The sequence below is a fragment of the Epinephelus moara genome, chromosome 23, assembly GCF_006386435.1.
Source record: "Epinephelus moara isolate mb chromosome 23, YSFRI_EMoa_1.0, whole genome shotgun sequence".
Lineage (NCBI taxonomy): Eukaryota > Metazoa > Chordata > Actinopteri > Perciformes > Serranidae > Epinephelus > Epinephelus moara.
The window spans coordinates 24149172-24175842 of record NC_065528.1 but is presented as its reverse complement, the minus strand read 5'-3'; the positions used below and the strand labels follow the sequence as shown (position 1 = coordinate 24175842).

The 26671-nt window shown below is 39.2% G+C and overlaps 1 protein-coding gene across 4 annotated transcripts; it reads left to right on the top strand.

Annotated features, from left to right (window-relative positions):
• Positions 1–288: 288 nt before the first annotated feature.
• Positions 289–25427, top strand: pacsin2 (protein kinase C and casein kinase substrate in neurons 2). 4 transcript variants are annotated; one of them, XM_050035714.1, is made up of 12 exons: positions 289–438; positions 11361–11452; positions 11594–11750; positions 12257–12492; positions 14467–14622; positions 15249–15424; positions 15531–15651; positions 16645–16692; positions 17911–18041; positions 21076–21222; positions 22353–22534; positions 23607–25427. In XM_050035714.1, exons 2-12 carry the CDS (start codon positions 11396–11398, stop codon positions 23717–23719), a joined length of 1524 nt encoding a protein of 507 aa, XP_049891671.1. In that variant the 5' UTR covers positions 289–438; positions 11361–11395; the 3' UTR covers positions 23720–25427. The 4 variants fall into 4 exon arrangements, with proteins under 4 accessions (XP_049891671.1, XP_049891672.1, XP_049891673.1 ...); XM_050035715.1 differs by lacking the exon at positions 16645–16692; XM_050035716.1 differs by lacking the exon at positions 21076–21222.
• The last annotated feature ends 1244 nt before the right edge of the window (positions 25428–26671 follow it).

The window sequence follows — 26671 nt, the reverse complement described above, 5'->3', positions numbered from 1 at the left end:
GATAGTTTGATCTGTATCAGTGCATCATATTTTATAGAGGGATCATATGTTTTAAATGTAAAGCAGTCAAAAATGTGGAGTAAAGTACAAACTTTCCTTCTGAAATGTAATGAAGTAGGGGGAAAACATAGTATAGAATAGAAATACTCAAATAAGGTATAATTATGTCGAAAAAGAAGGTCAGATATTCTTGTGTAACACATATATGTATTTTCTTTCAACCCTTGGTACTGTCGCAGTCACTGCTGCTCTTATTTTGAAATCTCTGACCGGAAGTGATGTACCGTACTGTTGCTAGCTGACGGTTGTATCAGTCAGTCGATCGATTGTGCCGCTGCTGAGTAGAACAACGGGCGAAAAGATTTGTAAATTGGCACCACGGAGAGAATTAACTCTTCAGTTAAACCTAAACCGTCAGGAGGAATAAACTTGTGCCAGGTAAGCTCATACTTAGACTTTTACGTCGGACATTTTAACTTTTTTACTGAAGGGGCTGTGGCTAATTCGCTAACATTTGAGCTAGGGGGCTAACGTTAAAGTTAAGTTACTTCCCGATGGGAGGAGGTTGGTACCGTGGTTATAAATACGTAAAATGATTTAATTTAGTTACAGCTAAAATAATGGTGCTTCAGAGAGCTTGGGTGTGTATTAATATATTAAGTTTAACTAGTTTACCTATGTGTGAGACGGTTGCAGTAACTATTATTTCAGGGTATCGAAAGTCCAACGACTTAATGTCAAGCTAGCACCGTAAAGTGGTTGCTAGTGAACAAAATGTCGCTGTAATCAATGTCATACTTTTTCATTTTATAAACTGGGTTAATTCATATAGTTGCCTCAAGATGTTTAACCCCAGCTGTGTAGTTTTCACAGGGACAGACTTGTGTTTCGTTGCCTGTAGTGATAAAGGGCGGGGCTGGTTTCGCAAGTAAAGATAACCCCTGGTCCATGTCATATCATCCTGCATGGTATACTTACAACATTTCATAATTTTGGTCCTTTTCTTTGGGGGACATGTCTCAGTTCTTGCAGGCTCCCTGTTTCCCATGCCCTGTCCTCAGTCTAATCTAGGCAGTGTTTTAAATTGCGCAGTGCCAGCTCGCTGCCAAGTTCAGTCAGGACTCCTTTACTGTACGTTTAACCCAAGTTACATGCACAGAAAGACATGTTAGGTTTCTTAATAGAGTCAAGGCGTTAGTGGGTTTAATATTAGGATCATCTACAGTGCAGTCTTTGGTAACACGAGGCTATTAATCACGTGAAGCAGGGAACAGGGAACCTTTCCTCTGAGCATGACACAGCCAATGCTCATGATCTTGTAATGAATCAGTGGAAGTTATCAGTCATCAGCCATGCAGCTTGAGCATTTAGACAAATCTAGCGAAAAAAGTACATGTTTTAATGTGTGTAAGTGTATGTATGTGGTTTGTGTTTGTAGGGGGAGTGGTGTTGCCAGGGCAAAGCAGTAGTGAAAGCTATGTGGTTCCTTATTTCGGGGGGCATGTGAACTGATTGCTTCGTCACAGAACTGAGCTAAACTTAGACTGGGTACTCCAATTTGGGCTGAAGGCACTGCTCTCCATTTATGTTCTCCAAGAGCACACATGAAGCAGTTAAAGGGATATAAGCTATTGTCCAGCAGAATTTAATCATGTAATTCAATGAGCCTGTCAGTATGAGTGAACATCAACTGTGTGCAGCAAAGCTAGAAAGCAAGAAAGTGGAAAGACTGCTTCATACACTAGGTAAATCACAGATCTGATTCCTGAAAACTGCTAAATGTGCCATTATACCTGATAAAGTTAGTGTTGTTAACTATTGGTGGATCAACAGGAAGTTAAACTGCCAATGTTTTAATAATTGATTGAATGTTAGTGTTATTTTTCAAGTACAAATGGCAAATAATCACTCCCAAATGTGAATATTTACTGGTTTTCTTAGCTGTTAATGATGAAACTAGTATCTTTAAGTTCGAATTATTTGTCAGACAAGACAAATAATATGAAAGTCAGCTTGAACCTATTGGATTGTAATGGGTTTTGTTATTTTCTGACCTTTTATAGATCAAATGATTGATTTATCTAGAAAATTGGGGTTAAAACTATTAGTCAAGAGGCAGAAATTGGTTTGCAATCTATTGGCCACCCTCCTAAATGTGAGCATATTTAGCTTGTCCTGGTTTTATATCATTATAATCTGCATGTCTTAGGGTTTTGGAACTGTTAATCAGATGAAGCAAGATATTTCAAGATGTCACCTTGGGTTTAAGAAATTATAATGGCTTTTTCCCACAGAAAATAAGTGCCAGAATAATTGATAATGAATAGCAGTTAGTTGCATCCCTCATTCACAGTGTCCTCCAGCCATTATAAGTACAGTAAAGTAGCTCTTCTGTGGTCTCTGTGTTTCTGGGGAAATTGCTAAATGCCCACATACATTATAGAAGATGCCATAAAAGGTCACAGGCTTTGCATATGACTTTTGTTCATGGCGCTTTCCTGAAAAGTCTGCAGCTCTAAATGCATCACATGAGACCCTGCGTGCAGGACAGGGGCTTCCACAGGAAAAAGTGCAGAATTTGCCTGTTGGTGACGTCAGGATCTCCCCTTCCCTGTCATGTAATACTGAATTTCCCTCCATTATGTCCCTCTCTATGTTGCTGGCGTGCTCACTGGAAAATGCTTGAAAGTGTGGAACAAACGCCATTGTTTTTCCCTGACCGTGGAGCAAGGGGTTTTTGAGCAGGCGGACCGGTCAGTTATGTTGAGGCTACAGTTGACCCGGTGTTGACGGACCAACGGTTTCATTGTCTGGTGTTTGTGGAGCCTCTTAACCACAGTACGAAGCTCTGTCAGTGATCTCTATAAAGGCTTGGATCGGTGGGAGTGAGTAATCGAGAGGCTCCACATTGGAAAGGCCGTACTCCTGTGAGATCAGCAGTCCCGTGCAGCTGTTGGGCTCACATGAGGAAGAAGGGCAGAGGTGAATGACTGACAGGGAAAGAAAATCAAGTTCATGACCTGCGATTACCATGGAAACTTTTGACCTTCTAGTTTATGTGTGAGTGTGTTATAAGAGAGAGAAAAAAGCAAAGGAATGATTGTATTTTTTCTCTCATAGCTCAGTCGGGATTTAGCAATGTCCCGCTGTGAAACTGCAATATTGAAAGGATAGATCAGCTCAGCTGCAGTCCTGGCTTGTGCGATATTGCGTTTTATGCAACAAAGGAAGGAAATGGAAACTGACAGATAAGCAATTTTCATGTGATTAAGACATTGAGGCTCTGGCACAGGAGAGCGCGAACTTGGAGTATTTTTTTAAGCTTGCGTATTATGTAATCACAATCTCCTCATTCAGTCCCCTTGATTAACATTTGTTCTCATGATTTAAGGGAGTTGAGTGTTACTGTAACAGTAATGGTCAGTAGAGCTACAACTAACAGTTATTATCATTATTTCCTGGATTAATTGTGTGTTGCATGTGAGCCCAATCAGAAAGCATGTGAGCCCAATCAGAAAGTGATTAGTCAATTGATAAGTTGACAATACAACTACAGATAATTTAATAATAAACTAATTGTTTAAGCAGATTTCAAGTAAAAATGACAAATAATCTCTGGTTGCAGCCTCTCCAATCTGAAGTTTTACTGGTCTTCTTTGATTTATATAATTGTAATCTGAATATCTTCGGGTTTTGAACTGTTGATTGGACAAAACAAGACATTTTAAGACTTCAGCAAGGAAAATGTAATGGGCTTTTTCACTATTTGTTGATATTAGAGCTGCAACGACTAGTTGATTTATCGATAAATTGTTGGAAAGGAACCGAATCACCAACTATTTTGACAATTGTTTAATAGTTTTAGTTATTTTTCAAGTAAAAATGTCAAACATTTGCTGGTTCCAGCTTCTTAAATGTGAAAACTTGCTAATTTTCTTTGTCATTTATCACAGTAGATGAAGAGTCCTGAGGTTTTGGACTGTTGGTTAGACAAAATAGGCAATTTACATTCACCACTTTGGGCTCTGGGAAGTTGTGATGAGCATTTTTCAAATATTTTTTGACATTTTATAGACTAAACTAATCTTGAATCATGACTAATCAGTAATGAAAATAATCATTAGATGTAGCCAATTTTATAGACCAAACAACTGATAGAGTAAATGGTCTGCAGATTAATTGTTAATTAAAACAACAACAATCAACAATCATCAGCTGCTGCAGCTGTGATTCACTTTACTGTGACGTAAGAAATGCAGCAAACTCACATTTGAGCAACCAGAACAAGGACATTTTTGGTATTGTTGCTTGAAAAATTACTTAAACGATGAATCAATAATGAACAACGTTCCAGCTGTTATATTCAGCAGAAACACCAGACTAGTTTTGACCGATAGCGTCTTTCTTTGACCATGACAACAGCTGGAAATAACAGGACTTGGTCAAAGTAGGCCTTAGTCATGTATTCTCATATAGACCAAACCTGTAAGCACTGTTGGTCCCTACTTACACTGACATTTATACAAACAAGGCCGGGTGGTCTCAATATTTTGCAGGAAACTGAAAATGACACAGCAGCCCTCAGGATAACTCCACTTACTGTGCACATATTTCCTCTCTGCAGCAGTTCCTGATTAGTAGGCTGGTCACACTGAGGCAGAATGAAACGTAGAGATTACGTGACATTAATCTGCAGATGTCCTTGCTGTACTCTTGTTGATAAGCAGTTGTTCTGATGTGACCTACCTCAATCATCAAAATATCACAAGCGGTCAAATGTGATATAAACAAAAGGTTATTTTTGAAGTCTGTGTGCAGTCTGTGACCAAATACAGGTTGATCACAGGTTGGTTTCCTGGATCTCTGGTTATTCACCCACTAACATAAACACACACAGCTTCGGGGCAGGTATGCATGTGCCAGTCAGTTGTGTATGCGCTCATCTCTGCTGTCTGTGTATCCTGTGATTTCCTGCTCCTCACCTCCATTCATGACACTGTCTCTGTGTGACAAGCCCCAGAGCGCTTTGAGAAACATAAACACGGCAGGAATAGACAGTCTGCTTGTGGTTCGTGGCAAAGAATATGCTCTGGGGGCCTATTTGGCATATTTGGTTGCATCTTTTTCATCTCGTTTTCCCCTCCCTGCACTGGCTGTAAAGGTCATGGCATTGTGTCCATTTCTGACAGCACTGTAAGGTTTCATGTGCTTTAAATAACACGCATGGTCATCCTTGCTTTTGCTGTCTCACTGTCAGCCTCAGCTGGTCGCACGCAGCTGTCCATCTGCATTCACAAATCAACAAATTACCCATATTTGTCAACCCTGCATCTACTTTCAAACAGCCACGTCAGCCTCATCTGTCTACATTTGGATTACAAATTGGTTAAAAATGAGTAGTGACAGTGTGGGAACTCGCTTAGCATGCCAAGGTTTAGTTTAGCCACAGTAGCATTGAGGAATGCATTTGTTCACTTCTATCTTAAGGCTGTCGTCAGCAATGACATTCCAGCATGCTCGGTACATTTCACTTATCAGACTTAAGTGGATATCATTGTTGTGTTTGATTACGTAATCACTAAGCCTGTAATCTAAGAATCCCTGTTCAACTTTCTGCAGCCTTGATGAACCCTTGCATTCGTTGGCAAGAAATTAGTTTTATGTTTTTATTTGTCACTTCAAATTTGGAGGCCAAAAACACAATGCCAGGAAGTAATTCCTCTGTCTGACATTCTCTACAAATCTGCCTCACTCCCGTGTGTATTTCGGTCGTGCACATTAGCAGACAGTGTTGGATTTTCCAGTGCTCTCTGGTAGAGTGGACTTCGGACCTGGCCTTAGTCAACAGCATTGTTTATAGTTGGGGTAGGTCGAGCTGCATTCAATTGTTTAGCACAATCCCCATGTCCTACACAGCCAAGGGTGTGCAAACGGTTGTTCCTGTTTGCTGTAGATTACATCAGGCGTGGGAAATGGATTGTGTGATGTAGGAATTCCTAGTACATTGTTGTGGCTTAAGAATTTTTATCTACAGAAGGTCATTTTCCATACATCTGTGTTTGCTGTTATTGTAAAGTTTGCTAGTGGAGCCCCTTGATTAGAAAACCATACTAGATCTAAGGACTTCCTGTGCGGGATCATTTTATGACACACAAAACATGGATTTTCATGATATAGTTCAAATGTTAAACATCTTAGATGATCCAAATGACCACACGGTTAATTGTCAAAATGTCCTTGTGTGTGTATATATATATATATATCTTCTAAAAGTATCATCCCATTATTATTATCAAGGTAAAACATCTTTTATATCTTTTATGCTGCTGTCAGAGGAAATTTGTGATCTGCAGTGTTTGATGTCAGAGGACTTGTTGCCATGTTTAGAGCAGATATTTGTGGCTCGTTCCATGCGTCCCTTGTGTGTCCCTCTCTCATGCTGCAGCAGTGATTGATGAGTGAAGAATATGGACAGCTGGTGGGGAAATGCAGCAGGGAGAGGAGGACAGGACTGGGCTGGGTAATGCATGATATGTTTCATGCTGGGAAATAGGCTTCCATAGTTTGTCTTTTCTATTACACACACACACACCTCTTGCAGAACTCGACTGTGATGGATTTCTGGCAGTCCACGCCGCACATTAATATTGATATTAATGCTTGTGGTGATTTGAAGCAACAGAACACTTTTGGACTTTTGCCCTGTATGTACACAGAGCGTGTTTTGTTTGTGTAGCCAAAGCTTTTGGATTGATGATTTCAAATCTGGCAGACGACAGAATACATTCAATCAGAGCTGGGAGATGAATTGAGAAAGTATTGTAATAACAATAATAATTTAATTGATCATTTACCTTGATAATACAAGGGCTGGAACTAACAATTTGCCAATTATCTTACAAATTAGTCCTTAAAATTTCACAAGGGGACATCTTTAAATTTTCTTTTTTTGTCCACCATGTATCCGAAACCCCAAAATGTGCAGTTAACTTTCATATATGACAAAAAAACACACACCGTCACATTTAAGGAGCTGCTAAAAGGAGACTAAAAAGATAGTTTCGACTGATTTCTATGCTTGTGTTAATGTTCTATATTCTGGTCTCCAAGACTGTTAAATTACAGTGAACTTACTTGTGTCCTGCTTTGCTGTCACATCCACTTTGAAATGATTAGATCTGTTTGATCAAAAACACATGTCTCATGAAAATGTGATCCCATTAAGCCTCTAAGTAAAAACATTCTGTGATCTCATTGCAGGATTTGCGGCATACAAAATGCTTTACACGTACAATCGTGCCTTTTATCAAGGCTATCATTCATGAGGAAGTTGAATAAGATTAAACGTGTGGTTTGCTCTAGAAAAAGTGACTGACAACATCTGTTTGTGTGTCTGCAGCAGTGTGTGTATTGGTGTGTTTGGCTGTTTGACTGACCTGATTGTAAACTACAAACACAGTTAAAGGGGGGATTGTTCCCCAGCGAGCAGTGACCACAATACTTCCCTCTGTCCAAGTTCTGCCCTGGAGGGCACGGACCACTGACCATTGACCAACACACACACACACTAAGCACCACCCATCATCCTCTCGCTGTCTCACTCAGCTGAAAGAGGCCCTGTGTGATCACACTCATCATTAAAACGCATCTTGTGTGATCCGCTTACAAGTGGACAGCTCCAGATTAGAGATGGTTATTTTGTTAGATATTATAGATTTCTGAATGAGTGTAATGTAGTCAGTCTTGATAAAAGAAAATAGAAAGAGAGACAGAAAAGTGTTGGGATGAGTGATGGGATGGGCAATTAGTACCGAGAAATTGCCGTAAAGAGATGTCAAAAATTTAATTACTGTCTGTAGAGATGATTACACATACACCATTTATTTATTTATTTGTTTGTTTTTTAATTACAGGCAAAATTATAAAGTGCATTTTTATATTTTTGAATCATATTTAATTTTTAGATTTTTGTTTTCGTTTGTGTTAGTTGTTTTTAAGTTATTTGAGCTAATTCAATTCTGAGGAAATCTCTCTAAAATAAAATATTTGTTGTAAGTGTTATGATTTTGACTAAGGCTGCAGCTAAGCGTGAATATCAATTATATTTCTGTCAGAAAATAATGAAAGAATACTCTCGACAATTTGCGTACGACTAAAGTGACTTATTTTTTCCAAACCCTAAAGAGAGAAGAAGCTGTAAATAAGGAATGTTTGGCATTTTTGCTTACAAAATTAATTAACAGATTATTAAAATAGTCGCTGCTTATTTTTCTGTCAATCGAGTAATTGTTTCAGCCCAACTTTTACAAGTTTATTTTTAAACTTAAAAATGCCTTTAATGACCAAATTAATGGGAACCTTATCAAACAAAACATTGGCAACTAGGCTATATTATTATCTGATTTTTTTCATTCATTTAAATATTGTATTGCCTCAGAAGTCCTATTTCAGTTGTGCTGTAGTCTGCAGGTTGTGTGAACAGAAGTATCTCTCTGAATTAGCCTTTTGAACTCTACATATTCCAGACAGTAACCCCACAGTTGATTTGTTTGTGGCTTATGACAGCGTGCCGCACTGAGAAGCACTAGGGCTGCAGTGAGTACTTTCATCTTCAATTTATATATCAGTCATTCTCCAAGCAGTGAATTAATAATTTAGTCTGTTCATTGTGAAATATAACGACAGATGACCATTACGGTTGACTCCAAATGTTTTCCTCCTGATAGTGGTTGCGGTTTACACAGAGCTGGAAAGTAAAATCTGATCTTGAGTGGTCACTTGAGATGCATTTCAGACGAGTTCTGATACCAGGTGTCTGCTGCCGTCTGTCTCAGCTGTGCGTAACCACAATCTGAATATATATGGTTACAAGATACCAGATCTGAACGGGGCCAGTCAGGCTGTAAAGAGTGGAGACACTCTGAGCTGATGGAGAAGGGAGGAGAGGAAGAGGATGGAGGGGACGAATAAAGAGAGACTGTTGAGTTTGAAATGATGGCCACGAGGAGAGAAGAGGGGGAGAGGAGGCTAACAGAGGACCGTCTGTGGTACCCGTCTGAAGGAAACGGAAGCTGCCCGCTGTGCGCTTCTTGACAGTTTTCTTTTTCTCTCTGTCAGAATCACACACACAGATATTTAGCTGAGACTCCGTGTGCTGCCAGCAGCCACTGTGGTTTCAGTTCGTTGTGTGTCGAGCGTTGTGAGGTTATGGAAATGGATGAAAACCCCACCTGCTGCCTAGATTATCAAACCAGATCACACACTTTCACTTTCCTTCCTCTTCGATTTCTGTCTGTGTAACTCCTCTGAACTATTTCTTTTCTTCGCCGCAGTATTCACTCTCTTATCAGTGTCTGAGGTATGTTGTTGCGACAGAATGAAAGTGTTCAGTGTCTGAGGTATGTTGTTGCGACAGAATGAAAGTGTTCAGTGTCTGAAGTATGTTGTTGTCCTCCAGCTGTTGGTTTCTAAGAGAGGGCAGGTGGGCAGAACAGTTTTTGTCAGATTACAAGATATGTTTCCCTTCCTCTTTGCTGTAAATATTAATCAGTCTTGGAATTCATCAGTCTGATGATGATAAGCCTCTGGGGACAACAGCCAGTATTTAGGGGGTTCTGGTGTAACCAGCAAGCATCTGGGCCAAGACTTGAACAAAAATATTTTCTTAGAAGGCTAAAAATCATTATCAGAAGTAGGGATGCACCGAATATTCGGTAACCGAATATATTTGGCCGAATATTGCAAAAAAAAACACACATTCGGTATTCGGTGTAGTAAGTTAAAAGCAAGGCCGAATAATAGTGGCGTGTTTTGATAACGCAATCAAACAGCGTGCCGTGACCGCCGGAGTAAAATGTCGGCAGTGTGGCAATCCGCCCGTCACCGCACTCGCATTTGCGACTAAAAATAGTTTTGAGCGAGCAAAATAGGCTTAAATCATTCAGCACGCTGTGCGAGCAGCCTACAGATTTCAACCACCAGCAGAAACTAAAGGCAAATCCCACCAGTTGTGGGTTGAACAGGGGTCACAGACACAGACAGTAATGCATTCCTGTCAAATACGCTGGCCATCGGCTTACCAGCGACGGAGAATTTGGCTCCAATAATTTCTTCTTCTTGGCGTCATGACTGCCCAAAAGTACCTGAACAGCTGAGCCAGCCGAACACAGGTATATGACGTGTCAGAGGAGAAACGAGCCGTTCACGGCCCACAAACCTCACCGCACTTTAGGGACTGTTCTTTACTTATGAAGGGACTTATCAGGGGACGAGGGTGGCTGGTTGATTCTTATTTTATTTATTTATTTTATTTTGATCCCCCCTATGTTAATCACTTATTGATGCTGTTTTTGAAGTATGAATAAGTCAATAAGTAATTTATTCCATTGAAATATCATTGATGTATTATAGAAAAGTGATTTATCTTTTTATAAATGACAAAAGGCACATCTGCCTCATTTTCGCTGTGGTATCGTGATACTACTCAGAACCATGATATTTTCATTGGTATCGTACAGTGGGTCCCAATATTGGTACCCTGACAACACTAATCTGGAGGGGGTTCATCTGCAAAAACTAATGAAAAACTAAACAACAATATTCGGTCCTCGGTATTCGGCCAAGTGTTTAATATTATCCGGCTTCGGCTTCGGCCACAAATTTTCATTTCGGTGCATCACTAATCAGAAGATAGCAGATGGGCTCTGAAATTGCATTTCAGCCAGTGAATTTGGCCTCTTTTGCTCTCCACATACAGACTGTTAACCTGATGCTCAAACTTGATTGTTCAATACTACACAAACTATAGACTACAAACGGAAACCAGGTTGCTTCAGATATAAAAATCTTGTACCACTGTATAGGTTCTGCAGACATGTGCAGATACCTGTTTATAGAGATGATATATTTAAAGGGCAGCTCCGTTATGTTTTATTTATTATTATTTATTTTGTTTATTATTTTATTTATTTTAGGTTTTTATATCATTCTGTAGCTTTCCAGCAGTGTTCCTGATGTATTCAAATCTGAAAATTAAAATTTCTGCCAAAGTATGTATGTTTTTAGTCATTTTAGAAAAAGTGCTGTTTTCCCAAGGCCCTCTAAAACGTTTTTCCCACACTACATGGGCACCACGTTAGATCAGTTCCGAAAATCACATAATAACAAACAAACTAATTTGATTGAGTTGCTGGTTGACCATCAACTTCCTTGTGCTATGAGGTAAAATTATTGTTTTTGTCAATGGAGTCTGGTGGCTTTGAAGAAAGCATGGATAACAGCTTAAATTCCCCATTGAAAAGGGAGTTTTAATTACTTTTATTCATTAACATTTTATTTGTATTTATGTGTTTTTTTTCTAGGCCCTACACACTGAGTGTAACTCAGGGCAGCAGCGATGTCGGGCTCTTATGATGACTCCATGATCGATGTCTCCAGTGATAGCTTTTGGGAGGTGAGACGCATGAATTTCTTTATGCTAGCAGTCCTTAAATTCAGGGCCACATGTCTTCCATAGTAGAATAAATCCAGTACTACTCATGGATCAAAGGCTTCAAGGAAATCCAGTGCAGTCGTCTTTCTGTTTTCTCTGCAGGTCGGTAACTACAAACGATCGGTGAAACGGGTAGACGATGGCAACCGACTCTGCAATGATCTTATGAGCTGTATTCATGAGCGGGCACGTATTGAAAAGGCCTACGCACAGCAGCTCACAGAATGGGGGAAACGCTGGCGGCAGCTCATAGATAAAGGTAGGAACATGAAACACTTGTCAACTAGGGCTGGGCGATATGACCAAAATCTCATATCACGATATAGTTCATTTCATATCCCGATATAGCACATTTTAATCCAATGAATAAAAAGTTCATCAATGTGATCCGTGCAAAAGATGGACAGACTCCAAATGACGAAAAATATTGCCATAAAAAGTGTAATTTGCGTCACAACAATACAAACAATAGAGCAAAATATGAAACGATAGACATTTTTCTCTCGTCAAACGATGTATATCGTCATATCGCACAGCCCTATTGTCAACTAATATTGACAAGAAGGACTTTATTTTATTAATTTTTATTCAGTGAACTGATTGCTCTCTGCTCCCTCAGGGACAGTGCATCGAAACCACAACACTGCACTGATCCAAAATATTAATATATTAATGCATTGCATCATTGGGAAAACATGTATTCATCCATAACCCCTGAAAGCATGACTTTCACAGACACTGACTGGTGAATAATTGTTCCCTCAGGCCCTCAGTATGGTACGTTGGAGCGGGCGTGGTCCGCTCTGTGCACAGAGGCGGAGAAAGTGAGCGAGCTCCACATGGAGGTGAAAGCAGCACTGATGGGAGAAGACTACGAGAAGCTGAAGAACTGGCAGAGAGACTCGTACCACAAACAGATGATCGGTGGCTTCAAGGAGACTAAAGAGGCTGATGACGGCTTTCGCAAGGCTCAGAAACCCTGGGCCAAGAAACTCAAAGAGGTGTGGTTCTCAAACTTCTCAGGAACTCACAAGATACTAAAATAGTCTAGACCTTTTTGTTGCTACTCTGTTGCTAGGGCAACAGCTTTGGCCCCTGTTTACTTCCTGTCAGCCTCTGCATTAACAAACATCCCAACAGGAAATACAAAAGGACCCATGTTGAAGGTTTATGTTGTCAAGTTTGAAAAGATCCATAATTTGTAGTGTATGTGTTTTAAACTATAAACAGCAAAAATGTTGCCACAAGCAAGTCATTTTTCAAGCCACTGACTATCAATTTTACCCTCCAGTTCACATGACTACATATCACTGACTCACCATTGTTTTCACTCCATGACTACCTGCTTACTAAACAACAGAGCAGAACACCAGCTGCAACGTCTTGATATTGAATAAGAAGCTATTGCCAAATTGTAGCCACAGAGTGTGCCGAGGTGGCAGCCAGTAACTGTGTCCTGTAGTTCTTTGACTGTCTGGAGAAGGGAAACACAGAGGACTTTTAGGGAGACTGACACTTCTAGATCAAAATCAGGTCAATGTATTTCCTACTACTGCTTTCATTTTCGCAGCCTGTTTACGCGACAGTACTCACATTCCTTTCAGTGCATGTGCATGTGAGAGCGCGCACATCCAAGTATTTGTATGTTCAAAATAACTGAACGTTTTGCAACCTCTTGGTTCCTTGCCCTCATTTCCTGTGTGTGTGTGTGATGTTACCAGGGGGTGGTGACATCCTGGCCTTGTACAGTTTTGTGGCCCGAGTGATTTATTGATTGACCAGACAGACGGGGACAAGTGGGTAGAGGGCAGAGAGGAAATGAGGCTAATTAATTGGTCTAGAAAATGAGTAGCTGGCATCGGTGACGTGGGCAGTGTCAATAATAGACACACACATGCTAAACTGGATACAGTATTTGACTCATAGTCCGAAGCCCTCGTGAGTTTTAGTGGATTGACATTCAACTGGCTGTTAAATCAAACTTGGGAGTAGGACGATCTGCTGTCCTCTACTTATGTCCTTATGGTTTGTTCACACGGCTGCTCTGGGCTCGACCCAAGATGCTCTTCAAATAGAGCCATGATGGATGAATGCGCTTCCTCAATTCTTATCTGTCGGTGTTTAAATATATACAAAGTGACAGAGGAGTGGTTCCTTTCATAAATGCATCACGTACAAAACTTATCAGGCGTCAGTGTTTCCATGTTGCCTCTCTCACATGAGTTGGTTTCTGTGTGTGAAGTGTTGTTCATTCATTCCAACATCCGTGTGTCTAGGGCCTGAAATTACCAAGCTTCTCCGAGTAGGAAATTAGGCGTAATGGTTCCTAAATAACGAAGGACACACATTTAGTCAGGCTTTTTGGCACAAGAGTGAGCATGAGTTTCAACCTTAACAACAAAGACAAAGTCAAATCAGGTTTCCTCAAAGCAGGGTTCCCACATGTTCTTGAAATCGTGGAAAGTTTGTGATTTTGAGAAGAAAAATCAAGGCCTTGAATGCTTTGAAAATAGAATTAAATATACCTAATTGAAAGTGCTTGAATTAATATATTTTGTGCAAGAATAGAAATTGAAGATACTTGAATTTGAGGGAGTTGGGCCTGTAAAGTCCTTGAAAAAAGTCCTTTAATTTGATCTTTATGAAGGCTTGGCAAGCCTGTTGAAGACTTTCTCGAAAATGACAGAGGCAGCCACATGCATGCACATTTCAGGAAAAGATGACTCTACAACAGTGACCTTATTGAAAGGTGTTATTGTTGTTACTGGGCTAAAAATGAAATACTTTCAGTGACAGACTTAGGCCAATTTTCCAACAACTTAATCCAAAAATATGATGTAACTTAAGCATAAATCCCTCAGTCAGACACCAAACTTTGATTGGTCTTTCTACACCTCACTGTAAGATTCTTCCAAGCTACTTAACAAGACTGGCACTGTTGTCTGTGTTTTATTATGTCGGTTGAATCCACACAGATGGAGACGATGAAAAAGGCTTACCACTCTGCCTGCAAAGAAGAGAAGCTGGCAGCCAGCAGGGAGAATAACAGCAAACTGGAGAGCAACAACAACCCCGAAGCCCAAAAGAAGCTCCAGGAAAAGGTGGAGAAGTGTCAGCAGGAGGTGCAGAAGGTAGGGCTTCCTTTGGAAAAGACTAAGTAGAATGTCAAGAACGGCTGCTTAAGGTATTCCTTTTCCAACTGCTGGCTCAATTTCCTTCCATCTTGCTTTATAAAGTGGTCCACATTAACTTGTTAAAGACCGTAGTTGAGCTGCCTTATAGTAGTCTTTCAGAACTGCTGTTCTTTGAAGTTTTATGAAGATTTTTTCCCCACCTCATATGTGTCTAAATAACAATTACGACCCTTTGTAATACATTTGTCTTAATTCATTCTATGCTTGAAGTAAGACTAGAATATGTTATCAAAATTAATCTATGAATATCTGCTGCAATGTCCATATTGCGAGGTCCGAAATTAACGTCTATCAGCCTTGATTAATCTTTGGGTATAGGTATCCCTATGTATTTCACTGACCTACAACCCAACCTAGCTGGTACTTATTACAAAGTTCTTGAGGGGGATAACAGTTGAAACTAAGAACCTGTGTCTTTTGGACATTTCATTTATAACTTGAGTAAAAATTACATCAGCACTAGTAGACTCCATTACGTCAGGCTGTCTAGATACACAAGTACATCTCCAGGTATTTATGTTTAATGTGTTTAAATAGTTACTTCATTCCTCCCTTTATCCCAGACTAAAGAACGCTATGAGAAATCTCTTGAAGAACTCGACAAGTTGACCCCTCAGTATATGGAAAACATGGAGCAGGTGTTTGAGCAGTGGCAGCAGTTTGAAGACAAACGAATCCGCTTCTTCAAAGAGCTGTTGCTGGAGGTTAAACAGCATCTCGATCTGTCAACCAATCACAGGTCAGACACAGGACAGTCACACGGGTTGCTCTTTTTCCAATCATTGGTCAAACGCTTGAGATTTCAGATATCAACAAGAAAATAACGTACAACATTGTCTCCATAGATTCCAGACAGTCTACCACACGCTGGAAGACACAATCTCTGCTACTGATGCTGAAGACGACCTGAAATGGTTCCGGTCCAATCATGGCCCTGGCATGCCGATGAACTGGCCCCAGTTTGAGGTACTACAGCCTTGATTTACACTAATAATAGAGGATTAAATGCTAATTGTTTGATAAAGGAGGGATGGTGGTGACACGTAGGTCACAGTCTCTCACTTTATTTAATCCCCTGAACTCTTACAGAAGGATTTGTGCTGTTGCTGACTGAAGACATAGAGTAATAGTCCTTCCTTATATATTATTAGTGAGGTGATTTTGAATGAATTTGAGTTCTTACTGATCTTGAGAGGCCAGCATCTCCTCTTAAAGACCACTGGTGTTCTTTCACTGTGGGAACCATGAGTCAAGAGGACAGTAGAAATTAAGTCAGCATTGTCAGGGCTTTTTACAGTGTTAGATGTAGCCCAAGCGGGAGTTAATACCTAGTGTCATTTTTGTCATTGACGTATGCTGTTTGGCAGCAGGGGTGGAGGTAAATCTTAACTCGGTGTTAGAGTGGCAATGGAAGGAATGTAGTTCATGTCATTTTCTCAACAGGAGGTGAAATAAGAAAAAGAGGACAGCAAGGCAAAGAAAAGCTTCGTGCACTTTCAGTGCTGCAATTTATAGCTCTGTTGAGTGCATAGCTGTTTCAGTGGGGCGTCCACTTCCACCTCCATCATTACCACGCTGTTTTTCTTTCTGAGTACCGGTTCGTTTTTGGAAGACTTTTTCAGGAAGGAATAAGTCTTTTCTGTAATAGGATACACACAACAAAAAAGAGCGAGACTTAACCTGTTAGACAGCTCAAACAGTGCAGACATCCAAAAGACACTTGGATGAATATAAACGTAATGTCAAAAACAATACAGCACGCTCATGTCTTAATTATTACTGGGTTTTTATTTCATGTTGTTTTGTAGAAGTAGAGTGATTTGCTGGTGTAATTCATTGCTACATTCACAAACTAACATTTCTCCAGCTCACAGTGTATAGTCCACATCTTTAGGATTAGACTGTGTTGTCCACATTAACCCTTTTCCACACCTGCTTCCCTTTCCTCATGTCTGACAGAACTTGGACTGGTCCAATCCTCGCTCCTTTAAGAGAAGGTCCATTGTAGTGAGTTCTGCATGGGAGGGCTGTTCCTTTTCACAACAGCCATGGGGGGGGGGTCTTTTTTTCCAACAACACTTTCACTCTTTACTTCTTCTATATATGTGTGTTTGAAGTGGTTGTGCTTCTATCTTGTATTCAAGTTTCAAATAATTTTAATGACGTGGTACATGCAGAGAAACCACATGCCTGTCCACAGCACTGTCCTCACTACAGTATGTTGACATATCCACCCTTGCTACCTTTACCTGATTACTCCAGGATGTTTGCATAGCTTTTCCTGGATACCAGAATGACTACACCACTTTTAACACAGCTTGGATTTTCTATTCTTTCTAACCTTTGAACTCTGACCCCTCAGTTGCCCTTCCACTCATTACTCTGTCCATGTTAACGCTGCAGTCCGTCACATGATGCCACTATGGCTCAGCAATGTCACAGAGTCTCAGAGGTCATGAGCCAGACAGGAGACCTTTGGTCTGTGAAAGTTTGAGAGGCCTGATAAATCAGAATGGTCAGACAAGGACTTAAAAAATCTCAGAGGTCACACTTACTAGAGTAATAAGTCATTTATATGAAAGAGGGACAATGGGATGGCTGTCTGAATAATGTTAAAGGGATGATTCGGATCTTTTTAAGTGGGTTTGTATGAGGTATTTATCCATAATTGGTGTATTACCTAGAGTAGATGTCAGTCGGTACGCTCCCAGCTCCAGCACAAGATTGATATCATACTTCTATGTCTTGATAGATACTGAAAATTGCAACTGGAAATAAAAGTCCAGGAATGAAATCAGTCATGTGTCGGGGACAATTTGCTTTTTAAGCAACATTTCTAATTTTGTTTTCTATAACTGTGTTGCTGTTATGGTCTCTGTTTTGCTCCACTCTCCCTGGTTGGCCTCTGGTGGAGGGGAGGCTGGTGGTGTGTTTCTTTCAACAGGTGATGGATACTGTACGTGGCTGTGTGTCTCATCTTATCAGGCCTACACTGTACTGCAAAAACACCCGTGCATGTTTTGTTTCAAAACCTCCAGTCAGTGTCGAGGCCTGAGAAATGTTTCACAGATTCTGGACTGTGTTGAAGTGTCTGTATATTGCTGTGCACATGCCTGTGACTTGTTCTCCCTCTACTAGCTGTGAAGGCATGATTTGAACCAAGCTCAACAGCTTTGTTGGCCAAGTATGTTGGCGTAATACTTGACTCCAATGTGTGTGTCCCAGGACTGGTCCATAGACCTGAACCGAACCCTCAGCAGACGAGAAAAGAAGAAGCCGTCGGAGGGTGTCACGCTGACGGGCATCAGTCAAACTGGGTCAGACCAGCCCGTTCAGCCTGCCAAGACCAGCAGCAGGTAGATATCTGATCACTTACTGGCTCACTTTTTCTGTCTCTACCAAACGCACAGAAAACTGAGCATGTGCTCGTAATACACACACACACACACACACTCACTGACTCTCCCTCATCCAAACTCCCCACATCAGAGATAATCCAGCGCACCACACATGGCGTCCTTCCCTTTAGGAATGCTTGTAAAACGTTACATAAGGGAATCTCCGGGAGTGACGTCCAGTGGCACCGCTGTTTCCATGACAACAGCAAACATTTTGAGTTTGAGAGTTTGTTGGGAAAGAATTCATCCCTGCGAGACTGGAGTTGGCTGGTACATAGTTGAAAGCAAGCCAGAAAGTAATGTGGAAATATAGTTCTCACACACACATACACACACAGAGACCTTCGTAGCATGAGTATTGGTACTGAGAAGTTTGTGAGAAGGCCGGATTAGGGTTCAAGTCAAACACCTGCGCCTGGATTCAGCAAGTTTGCGATTGGGAAAAAAAAGAATATTAAAACAGAGTTCAGTTAATAACATGTTTTTATAAGAGAAAAATAGTGCATAATTCACAAATGATGGCAATAAAAGCTCTAATCAAATCAAACTGTGAAGGTTTAGAGGCTCTTCACGTTTGACTGGCAGTTTAAAAGCATGATGTAATCTTTTTAAGACAAGATAAGAACTTCGTTGTCCCCGCAGAGAAATGTGTCCCTGGTGTTGTGGCAACAGCTCCAAGGACATAACAGTGGTTCATGGAAACGACAACAAACATCTGATTAAGATAAAAATTTCTCATGCATTTGTCATCACAGTGAAAAAGCAAATGACAGTTTTGCAACTTTGACCTAATTGCAGAAGTTGCTGTGTGTGTTATATCTGCTCTTTGGGCTTTAAAGTCAGACTAATCATGATCGCCCTGTCCTGTTTCTAGCAACCATCCCCTTATTGAGACATGAGTAGGAAGTGGCGTGTAGGTCGAAATCATGAGAGCACTAGAGGAGTGTCTAGAGGAGTCAACAAAGGGAATGTCAAGCATGGAAAGCATTTGACCCTTGAACTTGGGAATGTTGACTGCCTCTTCCCCATCCAGCGTTTACAGCACATTGTTTTCCTGTCATTTCCGACATCTGTGGGTGTGACTGGTGGATTGTGTTTACGCACAGGGCCTGGAGAAGTTCAATCTGGAACAATTTGGATTATCTCTCCCCTTGTTACAGAGCACTGACTTAGGTTCAAACGCAGACTTCATCGTGAAGGTTGTTGACTTATCTCAGTGGTTGTTTCAGTCGTTTTATTATCAGCATCAGAAGGCGAGCTCTCATTCGTATCACATATTTGCCCTTTTTGATGTTTCCCCTGTTTGCTGTCTGAAGCTTGATTGAACACGATTTTAACACCCTCTGGATAACACAGCTCGTTGGATTAATCGGTTCATAGTTATCAGGTCAGGTTTGTTTGTTGACTGAACCCATCCAAAGTTACATTGTGCCAGACTCCCAGTAGAGTAGTGTTTGGTGTAATAACTCCCCCAGCTCAGCTCAAGAGAGCATGGCATGACTATGCAAACAAAGGCGTTCACATTTCTCCGCTGCACATTCTCAAGGGCCGACCGATAGCCACTGCTGTTCATGGTCCAATGAGTCTGTAAACAGGGAGTAGAAACCCTGTGTTTCCTCTGATATAGGTGGAGGGCTACTGCTACTACTACTGGTTTGTTCCTTGATGCGGAAAGTGACAATGATAGGAAGTAAACTGGCCTTGTGTGACTTCTTTTACACCGATACAAACACAGAGCTGACAATTAAGTGTTGTTTGTGTCACTCAGAAAGTGTCTTATTGATGTTTTTATAGCTTTGTTGTCATTATGATGAACATCGTCTGTGGATTTTAGTGAAACCACTCGAGTAAAACAAGTCAGATTGTTGTCATGGTGTCTTTTCTCTTTATTTAGTGTAAAACAGTTGTTTGTTGACTGGTCTGGAGGATGAAAAATGACATTAAGTATAAATAAATAAATAAATAGATAAATACATAAAGGAGTAAATAAATGAATAAATCAAACAATAAATAAATACTGAACTAAATTCAGAAATAAATACATGAATGCATAAAAAAATAAACAAATGCAGAAGTTAGGACCTGCGTGAAATTATAGGAAAAAAGAGAAGAAATAATAGTAGTAATAATTGATGTAAATAAACATATATTTAAAAATGTAAGTAAATATAAATAGAAAATAATTTTAAAAAATGAGATTTTTTTTCTTTCCACATATATTTTTTTCCACATTTGTTCATTCTTTAATTTTTTTCTCTTTAAAGTTTTATATTTTCTAGAAATTTTTATTTACTTATTTATTCTTTTATTTGATTCTCTTTTTATTTACACACTTTTAGTTATATTTATTTATTCATTCATTCCCCTTAATATTTACACGTTTATTTTTTTATTATTTTACAGATTTATTCTTTTTTTTGTGGCACTCCTATGAATCCTTACATACCTCATAACATACACACACAGAAAGAAATATAATTGTACAAAAATGTATAAATACATTTTTTTTTTTTACGTTATTTTTAAATATCAACTTAAGTTATTTATTGTCATTATTTGTGTATGCATTTCTTTTTTTCTGTATTAATTTTCAGCATGAATTTAATCTTTTATTTATTTATTTACATATTTAATTACTCTCACATTTATTTATACATCTGTTTATTCATTTATTTGTACTGAAGTCAGTTGTTGCCCTCCATAGACGGGTTGTAGTACCCTGTTGATGTTACTTGGGATTATAATTGAAAAGAAATACAGTAATTACGGGATCATCCATCTCTAACAAAGCCACAATCAACTGTTGGCTAAGCCCCTCGGCTCCTTGGCCTTGGAAGTGATGCTCACTACTGTGTGTAGTAAACTCATTAGCTGGGTATGTTAACATTTGAAGCATACGTTTAGCATGTCCACAGGTATGTTTGTCACAGGTGCATCTTTATGTGTGTTTGCATGTCAACAACCGATCTCTCACTGTGTCCCATGTCGTCAGCCTGACTGTGCCCACTAACACAGCACCAGTGGGCTTAAACCCCTTTGACGAGGATGACGAAGATGAGGAGGAGGAGGAGGAGACGACGGCAGTGGAGCAGCAGACAACAGTCAACCACATCAGTGTGAATAAAGAGGAAATAAAAACGTTGGTGAACAGAAGGAAAAAACTCCGCCCACCCGCAACCTTCCCGCTTTTTCTTTTTACTATCTCTTGTGTCACGGATCACCGTTCGTGCCGCGTGTCCTTGGCGTCATTTCTTTGTCTCAGTTTCTTTGATCCCTTCTTTCTTGTGTCCCGTTCTCCACCCTCAGGTGGCAGGTTGTTGTGTTGCTCTGCATGGTTGCTGGAATGGCATTGCACACAAAGCCGATGTGTGTCTCTCCTTCACTCCTAACAGTGCCATGTCTTGCAGAACATTAAAAGTCATGCGCATGGGGGCGTATGTCTCAGCTGTGGGAAATGTCTTACAGTCAGATCTGAATGTTGACACACTTACCCACATATATATTTATACATTGGTCATATCAGTTTCAATTGCCAGACAATTAACTGGCTGTATAACATCAGAAGAAGTATACATACAAATACAAGTACAAAAAAGAACAATTAAGATACACTCATGTGAATCCAACCAGTTTTGTTGGTGTAAATCCAAAAAAACCACAGCGTCAACAGTGGATGTCCAAAAAAGAAACTGAACAGATCTGACTGTAAATCCTTTATGTATGTGCTGGTGTTTGTTTATTGTCTTTCAACTTACAGCCCTCTGTAAGAGCTCAGTTCTCTCTGGTGTCTAGGTGGCTCCCTCTGCTGGCCGTTCAGGTTAAACTCCAATCATGCCTTCACAACAATGATTTGTCTCGCTTCTTCTCGTGCTGTTTGATATGTGGTCATGTTGTTTTGTTGCCTTCCTTCAGCATTGTGTGCACTCTCACTTGAAGCTCTTGAGTTTTTAAGTGCCATTAAAGAGGCTTTTGAATCATGTATCACGCTGCTTGCTCTGTCGATGCCATAAGTCAGCATGTTGTGCACTCATTTAGAAGTGTAAGGAGGTTGTTTTTCAGGATGCTGCCACCGGATTTTGAATTGCACTTTGGGCGTCTGTGTGTCTGACCAAACTTGGTGTTGTATTTATTTTTCTCGCTTTCCTAACTAAGAAATTTTGTTCCTGCTTGCGCCTGGCATGCTGGATTTCCCCGTCAATGCATACGGTCCACAGATTAACATGAAAATATATTTTCATTTTTTCATATATTTTTTGTCTGTCTATCCAGTGCAAGCAGTATGGAGAAGACTCCAGACTGGTCAGATGAAGACACAGGTGGTAACCCTTTCTCTGCCAACGGTAATGGCAATCCATTTGAGGATGAACCAGCCTCTCCGGTCATATCTGTGCCAGTCAGAGCCCTCTATGACTATGAAGGACAGGAGCAGGACGAGCTGACCTTCAAAGCAGGTACATATCAGAAATGGTTTGCAATAAGGCTGGGCGACATGGGCTGTGATATTGGATATATTTAGGCTATATCATGATACATGATATATATCTTGATATTTTACAATCGCCTCTAAACTGCTAGCCTACTAAACTACTAAATAAACTCCAGTTACAGTAACGTTGAATAAACTATTGTTACATTTTAAACGTAAATACAATACTGTTATAATAACGTTAAATAAAGTACTGTTATTATAAAGTTAAAGTGATGTTGTATAAACTTAAATAAAGTACAGTTATAATAAAGTTAGATAAAATGCTGTTATATAAAGTTAGATAAAGTACTGTTATATAAAGTTAAATAAAGTACAGTTATAATAAAGTTAGATAAAGTGCTGTTATATAAAGTTAGATAAAGTACTGTTATATAAAGTTAAATAAAGTACTGTTATAATAAAGTTAGATAAAGTGCTGTTATATAAAGTTAAATAAAGTACTGTTATAATAAAGTTAGATAAAGTGCCGTTATATAAAGTTAAATAAAGTAGGCTGGAAGTGTTCACATTTTTGCTGAACTTGAAGTTTCCTGTCAACAGTCAGATTTTACCAGAAAGTTAAACTGTTACAGCAGCACCATTAAACTGAAGGATTTACTCACTGAGCAGGAAACTAACTAACTGCTCTCCAGTGCATATATTAATTGTATTTGCAAGTCTCACTGGTGCTCCATGGTCGAAAAATGTGACTAAATGGTCACAGTCTGGAGCCTTGCAGGTACTAAAACACGTAACTCGCCTGCTCACTCACTATCACCTAAAAGAGAGTGGTCTGGATTTGCAGGGGAGTGTGTGTGATGTATCATGTTTGTGCCAGTGGCTTAAAAAAATGACATTAGTGATACGTTTTATTCACTTCATGTAGAACAAGCTGTGATACATTGAGTATAATCGATATATCACCCTTCCATAGTGTGAAAGCCTCAAAAAATTGTGCAAAAACAGTAAAACCTTTCAGAACTCTGTCAGTTCACAGTCGATTTCTGTAACACAGACACACTTTAATATTCCTCCCTTCCTCTGTCTGTCTCCAGGGGACGAGTTCACCAAAATTGGCGAGGAAGATGATCAGGGTTGGTGCAAAGGCCGTCTCAAGGATGGACAAATAGGCCTCTATCCTGCTAACTACGTGGAAGACATCCAGTAATGATTCATCACAAATGAATTAATGTGAAGAAAGAAGAAAGTGGGGTGTTGCGAAATGACAGTGCGGCTGGAAACGAGGAGGCTCCGCCTTATGTTTGACCCTTTTCTCCCTGTCAGTGAAGACTGGACCGGTGTTGGAGCAGGATGGAGAGGAGAAGTTGCAGATTATTAAAGGACCACTTGAAACGTTGCTTGCCACAGTTTGACAGCGCAAAGATGGAAATAAAAGTTTCCAGATGATTCCAGGCGAAGAAGAAGATCAGAGAGAGAAATTGCTGTCAGTGTAAAATATGTTATTTAGAATCCCATTTATGCTGTTACAAAAAATAATAGCCTTTTCAAGTATATATTAGATAAAAAATATGTGTGAATTTATATATTGTTTAAAGAAAACACTGGGATGACACTCTGACAAATCGTCTTGCGATGTTACATGCAGCCTTAAATATGCAAGCCACTATGGATTCATTAAGGGAGACGACCCTTTTTATAACCATTATCTATTTTAGGTTTGAAACCATTTCTGCCTGACAGAATCCAGTCCATTGATGTTAATTGTTAGATTTATTTTTGGACGAATTAGGCCCTTATGTTGAGATTATTGTGTCAAATTTAACCGGATTTTAAATTAGTGCTTACATTGTTCTGTCATTCCTTTCAGGGTTCTGTTTTTCTGATTATTTTATAAGGAATGGTAAAGATCAGCTGAGCCTCATCCTGACGTAGACTTCATCTAGTTCACAGTGGGTGGGTTCCTCGAGTCACTGCAATTGAATGTATATTCACTGATTGTATTTTTTCACTTACTGATTGTTCACTTTTGCGACCACTGAACCATTAACCCCCCCTGAACAAACTGTTGTTAAGCTTTTCACACACTCTCTACTTTCTGTCGATTGTGGATTTGATACTATGTTTTTTTTCTCATGCAACACTGAAAGGTTTTCACAAACGTTTATCTCACTTGAATCTCCATGTTTGAATTCTCTCACTTGTTAAATGTCGAGTTATGGGAGAGTATTTTAGTGTTTGTTGCTTTTTTCTTTTTTGAAAATATATTACAGTTTATAGCAATAAAACCACAGCCAAGTATGGCGTCGCATACACGCGTGTAAATAGCCTGGATGAAACAGAACAAATTAAACATCGATATCAGACGATGTGTAGTTGGAGAGTGATGATTGTTAATTTATGATGCCACAAGTGCTTTTGTTCTACTCTCGTTAGAATGCTGTGACTGAGAATCAGTTTGTATAGTGATTGAATGTTTTATGGCAAATATCCCTTCAATCTGTTATTTGGGTATATTTGTAAATATGATTATTTTCCCAACACACAGAGGGCCACACTCATTGAATCAAACAACAAATATGTGTCAAGAGCTACGACATGAATTTATAAACCTGTCTTCATGACCTTCGTACATGTTCTGATCATCAAGTATTTTGTTGGCTTGAGAAGAACTGCAGGCTTTTCACTTGTGCAAGCTCTAAATTGTAATTGATGAAAATCGTTGAAAGCAAAAGCTACTTGATGCCCTTGCCTGCAGCATGAGAGGAAGATATGTTGTCTTTAATAATGGTGAGAAAGGAGACGTTTTGCCATGTTTTCAGGGCGTGCTGTCGTCAAAACGCAGCAGCAGCTGTACTTGCACAGTAAGGTTTGTAAATGTTGTCCCACAACGTAATAAATGAATTTATTCAAAAACACTTTTTGCCCGTGTCTTGAGCACTGATATTTCTTGTTAACTTTTCACTGATGATGTCAAGATGTTTACTAGACCTAAAAAGAGTTTAATCTTTTTGCATTTGAGTATATGTAAGGATCTTTTAAAAGTTTTGAATATAGTTATACTTGACGTTGATAGTGAAGTTGTATAGTTGTTTTAGTTGCAGAGTGTACATGTCAGAAATAAGTAGAAATAAGGAAAATACAGTCCCTAAAGTCCAGAAAAGTTTTTTGTTTTTTTTTATCTTAAGCACCCAAGATAATAACCTATTCCCACAAAAATGATAATCTCGTGTAATATCACTGCACAAGACAAAAAAATAAATCACATTTTGGGACTCCAGGGGCTCTGTAGAAAAATGCCTCACTAACATGCTTAAAGTTAACTTTATACAATGAAATACACCAAATTTAATCCATCCACAGAATCCTATAGATGTTGGAATTTTGTGCTTCAGTTTCCCACATTTTTATGAGTTTGTAGTCAGTATCTTGCAGATAAATCCTTATTCCAACTGGAAAAGCATCTCTACATTTAAGTGCTACACATTTTTGGAATTTATTAATATTTTTGTGAGCTTGAGAATAAGGTTTAATCGGTGGCGTTACCCAAAATATAAAAATATCTTGTACATTGTCACTTTATTAACACCACTCACATTATCATGTCATGTTGTTTCCAAATTCTTATTTCTCATTGTTTATCTCTGTTTCTTTTCTATACTTATCTATATATTTTTTCCCCTGTATTGCTGCAACAGCCAAATTTCCCTGCTAGGGATTAATAAGGGTATTTTATCTTATTTCGGGGCAAGACCAAGTTCAGTGTAGGAATATTGATTCCTCTAAACCACTCTAAATCAGAGGGGTAAGATTATATTTAACCATACTTTTGTTGGATGCAGAAAGTTAAATTGAATCAGTCTGTACCTTTTAGTATATATATATATATATATATATATATATATAGGGAGAGAGAGAGAGAGAGAGAGAGAGATTTTTTTTTTTTAAAAAAAAGGAAAAAAGTTAGGGAAAAACAAATTTTAGTCACTACTAATATTACATATTTAAAATTATGGTATAGAATTATTATATTTTTAAGCACCTTTGCCAGGTCATCTCCTTGTTTTTCTTTTTTTTTTTTTTACAAAAATAAATAAAATGTAATCAATAATAATCATATTTTATGATTATAATAATAAAATATATTGATTATTCAATAATA

Coding starts and splice junctions, on each gene's coding strand:
- pacsin2 (XM_050035714.1), top strand. CDS start 11,396: ATGTCGGGCTCTTATGATGACTCCATGATCGATGTCTCCAGTGATAGC. Junction 11,453..11,593: donor CCAGTGATAGCTTTTGGGAG/GTGAGACGCATG, acceptor TTTTCTCTGCAG/GTCGGTAACTACAAACGATC. Junction 21,223..22,352: donor AATAAAGAGGAAATAAAAAC/GTTGGTGAACAG, acceptor CTGTCTATCCAG/TGCAAGCAGTATGGAGAAGA.